Here is a 3,653-nt window from a genome sequence, read left to right as displayed (position 1 = left end):
ACATACACCATAATAATCAATATAATTAACAGACTAATATGAGTAAAGTTTGGCTAGGCATTTTTACATACTGATTTACAAATAAACCCATGTTTAGAGATTCGGAACTGGGGAAATATGAGAATTGTAATATTGGTCGATTCTGATAAGCAGGCAACTATAGAATTAATATTTGACTTCATGGATTATGGTAATGGTTTACCATAAGAGCAAAGGAAGAGTCTAGGACTAGGAAAACAAAAATAAAATGCATGCATGCAATTAAGAGTTGATGCACTAGTTCTAGCTAGTGTGACGTGATCAGTGAAAACTCTACAAAGAGAGGAACATCGGAATACACTGATGAAACTAGTACAGATGGAGTATATATAATACATACAAGTTCACTAAAAACAAATCAATCATACATTCATTTCATGCAAGTTTGCACTGAACACAATCTAATTAACCAATCTCCAATCCCCAAGTAAATGAAAAAACATATGACCATATATACCCATCATTTAAGTATATATCCATCCATGTGTAAGTGTGAAAAGGTTTTTAAAGGTATATAACACAATGGACACGTACCACAGGCAGATCAAAATGGTGCAAAAGTGTTAACCAAGGAGCAACTTTAACTTGAATCCCCTACCTTAGAGGCTTAGACCATCATGAGCTAGCAGCGCTTCTACAGTACTAGTACCTGATGAAGAATTAAAGCTTGAACCCCTTCTTTAATTTAGCACTCTCCTGCTCAAGCCATGCATGTGCATCCGAGCCGATTGACCAAGAAACTGCGGTGTATACTACAACAGACCGCCGCCGTCGCCACCGCCCGACGAGGAATGGAATCCGGGGATGTTCATGGTCCAGCTGCCACTGCCATTGCCGTTATTGTCGCTGGCGTTGCCACCCCAGACGCCATCCCCTTGGCGTAGAGCCTCCATCATGAACTGCCTCTGCAAGGTCATCTCTTGCCCTTTGCTGTCCGCCTGCTTCATTGACCCTTCGTCGCGCCTCGCTATGCTTGCACTAGACTGCCCTAACGTGAACATCGCCGGCGACGGTGCCGGTGCCGCTGCGCTGCTCCCTGCTGCCCGACTAGCTTGCAGCCCCAGTTGGTACATGGGCGGCGCCGGTGGAAGTTCCAAGAACGGGAACTGCTGCTGCTGCTGCTGCACCCGCCACTGCTCCAGTGACGCGCCAAAGGTGGCGCCCCCGCCGCTGGCCAGAGGGAACTGATCCACACCGTCCATGTGGTGGTGGTGCTGCTGCATGGCGAGCTGCGGGAGGCCGGCGGAAAAGGCTAGCCCTAGGTTGGCCCCCGGCGGGTGCATCGCGCCCATGAACGGCAGGTGGTGCGACATGGAGCTGAGACCCGGAGGGATTGATGCGCCGTCGGCCCCCAAGGTGGTGGACGCCGCGGTTGATGGCATAGATGACGCGACACCTGGCAGCTGCCTGGCTGAAGAAGAAGATGGCTTGGAGGAGGACACGGCGCCGGCGGATGACTTGGACGAGCGCTTGTTTCGGCGGCAGCCACCCCCCACGGGGACGGACCGGAGGGCGCCCCCGCGCGTCCAGTAGCGGCGGCATGCCTTGCAGAAGTGGCGGGGCTGCGAGAGGGAGTAGTTGTTGTAGTAGCAGAACTTGGTGTTGGTGGAGTCGCACCGCGGGCACTTGAGCGCCGGCTCCGGTTGCGGCACCCGCGCCATCCGCGCGCGCTCCGTCATGGAATTTGGCCTCGCCTGCTGCCCGGCTGCGGCTTCATTGGCCGCTGAGCTTCTCGGCAGCCCACCGACCTCGGGCGTCCCCGCCGTCGGACCCTCTGGCATATGCTGTGCATCGCCTACTCCGCCACCGCCCGTCGCCCTCTGCTGCTGACCTTGCTGTTAAGTACGCACACGTAAACATGTTATAGATCAGGAGAAGAAAGGAGGAGAGAATTGTCCGTGAATATTCAAGAGGAGAATATATATCGTCATGCTAAGCTACTTTAATTTTGCCAAATTCTCTTTCCATGAAGAAGCTGGCTATGGACGGACGGATCGCAGCTGGAGTGCTCTACAACGAGCGACAATCGAAGGACATGGAGACTTGGAGAGGGAGGATCATGTAGTACCTGGTTATTCCAATTAGGCGGATCTAGGTATGCAGTCGCTGGAGGGAACACCATGGAAGCCAGTTAGTGTGGTGGATATATTTCCTCTCTCTCTCTCTCCCCCTTAACTCCAGCTTTTTTGCTGCTGAATTCAGATCTTTTCTCTAGAATTTGCACTTTTGCTTGTTGAGGATTTGTGTTTGCAAAGAAAAGGAAACAATCAGGGGAGAAGGAAGGGCGAGGTGGTGGAGTCCTCTACCTAGCTAGCAGGTGGTGGAGAATCACATCCAGCAGTCACAAGAGAGAAGACAGCAATGAGAGAGAGAGAGAGAGAGAGAGAGGAGGGGGAGGAGAGAGAAGTTAGGAAAGAGAAAGGGCGGGGAAAAGCATGTATTTATCTTCTCCTTTTGTGCGTATGGTAGCTTTACATTTCTAGTTTTTGCTTTGTGGGTCTGGGAAGAATGTTTGAGAGAGAGAGAGAGAGATTAAAGTTGCCTTAACGTTTAAGGTTAATACCCCTTTTCCCCCGCAAAACGAAGATTAGTACTCTTCCAGCATTGTGGAGATTGGCATGAAATGGTTAGTGAGTACTGATGAGTATTATTAATGTTTTGCTAGTATGAGAAAATTCAAAAGAAGGAAAAACCTTCAAAAATCCTAAATAGTGGGGAGTCTTTTGCAACAACAGTGTCTCATCGCTCATGTACGTACCAGGGAAGCCTTTTGTACACAAGAGAGACCTCGGACATGGTGATCCGCTTGCGCCTATGATGTTTATTCTAGCTCTTGAGCCTCCTTGAAGCCACCTCAGTATGGGCTTCTGTCACCTATTATGCGACGTGCCGCAAAAATGGGAGCCAATTTTATGTGGATGATGCTGCCATTTTCTTAATCCCTGTCAAAGAGGAGCTCAATGTGGTTTCTGTTCAACTTGCTTTCTTCGATGCAGTTCTTGGGCTCAAGATTAACTAGAACAGATGCATGGCCTACCAGAGATTGGCTGATGGGGTTGATGTGGGTGACATCGTCGCGGATTTTGCTGGTCAGATTAGGCAGCTGTCATGCAAATACCTTGGACTGCCGCTTGGTTATAGGAATGCTAGAAAAGTTTCTGTCAATTGTTATTTGATAGAATTTCTAGGAGGCGCAAGCAGTGGAAAGCAAATATGATATCAATAGATGGTCATCTTGTGCTTTTTAACTTCATGATATCCTCTCTCGTTGGTTATTACTTCACGCCCCCCCCCCCCGTGGTGTTGCTCCCCAAGCGACATCGCTGGCGCCACCGCCCGCCGCCGAAGCCCCACCTCTCCCGCGGCCCCTCGCCGCCGCTGCCGCTGGCACTGCGCGGCGGTGGCGCCCCCCCCCCCCCCCCCCCGCCAAATGGTGTCGGGGGCGGCTCCTTCCCTAGGTGGCGTTGGCGGCCCTCAATCTCGGCTGGGGCGGGTGGCTCGCTGGCGCAGGCATGCTGGGGCGGCGGCCCCGGGGACGCGGTGGTGCGGCGCTCCGGCGGATCTTCGGCGCTTCGGCGTGGAGGTCGCGGATCTGGGGTCCGTGCCCAGATCCC

The 3,653-nt window shown here is 51.8% G+C and overlaps 1 protein-coding gene across 1 annotated transcript; it reads right to left on the bottom strand.

Moving 5' to 3' along the window:
* Positions 1-317: 317 nt before the first annotated feature.
* On the bottom strand, positions 318-2,460 carry LOC123092592 (dof zinc finger protein DOF5.8). The gene is made up of 2 exons (XM_044514394.1): positions 2,108-2,460; positions 318-1,874 (listed from the first exon to the last, which is right to left on the bottom strand). Exons 1-2 carry the CDS (start codon positions 2,159-2,161, stop codon positions 792-794), a joined length of 1,137 nt encoding a protein of 378 aa, XP_044370329.1. The 5' UTR covers positions 2,162-2,460; the 3' UTR covers positions 318-791.
* Positions 2,461-3,653: the final 1,193 nt, after the last annotated feature.

Source organism: Triticum aestivum, chromosome 4B (genome assembly GCF_018294505.1).
Source record: "Triticum aestivum cultivar Chinese Spring chromosome 4B, IWGSC CS RefSeq v2.1, whole genome shotgun sequence".
NCBI classification, from domain to species: domain Eukaryota; kingdom Viridiplantae; phylum Streptophyta; class Magnoliopsida; order Poales; family Poaceae; genus Triticum; species Triticum aestivum.
The sequence above is the reverse complement of the archived record's forward strand: the minus strand, read 5'-3'. Positions and strand labels throughout refer to the sequence as shown.

Excerpts from the sequence above, each read along its gene's own strand:
- LOC123092592 (XM_044514394.1), bottom strand. The coding sequence starts at position 2,161 with ATGGTGTTCCCTCCAGCGACTGCATACCTAGATCCGCCTAATTGGAAT. Across the intron at positions 1,875-2,107 it reads CGCCTAATTGGAATAACCAG|CAAGGTCAGCAGCAGAGGGC; the intron begins GTACTACATGAT and ends CGTACTTAACAG.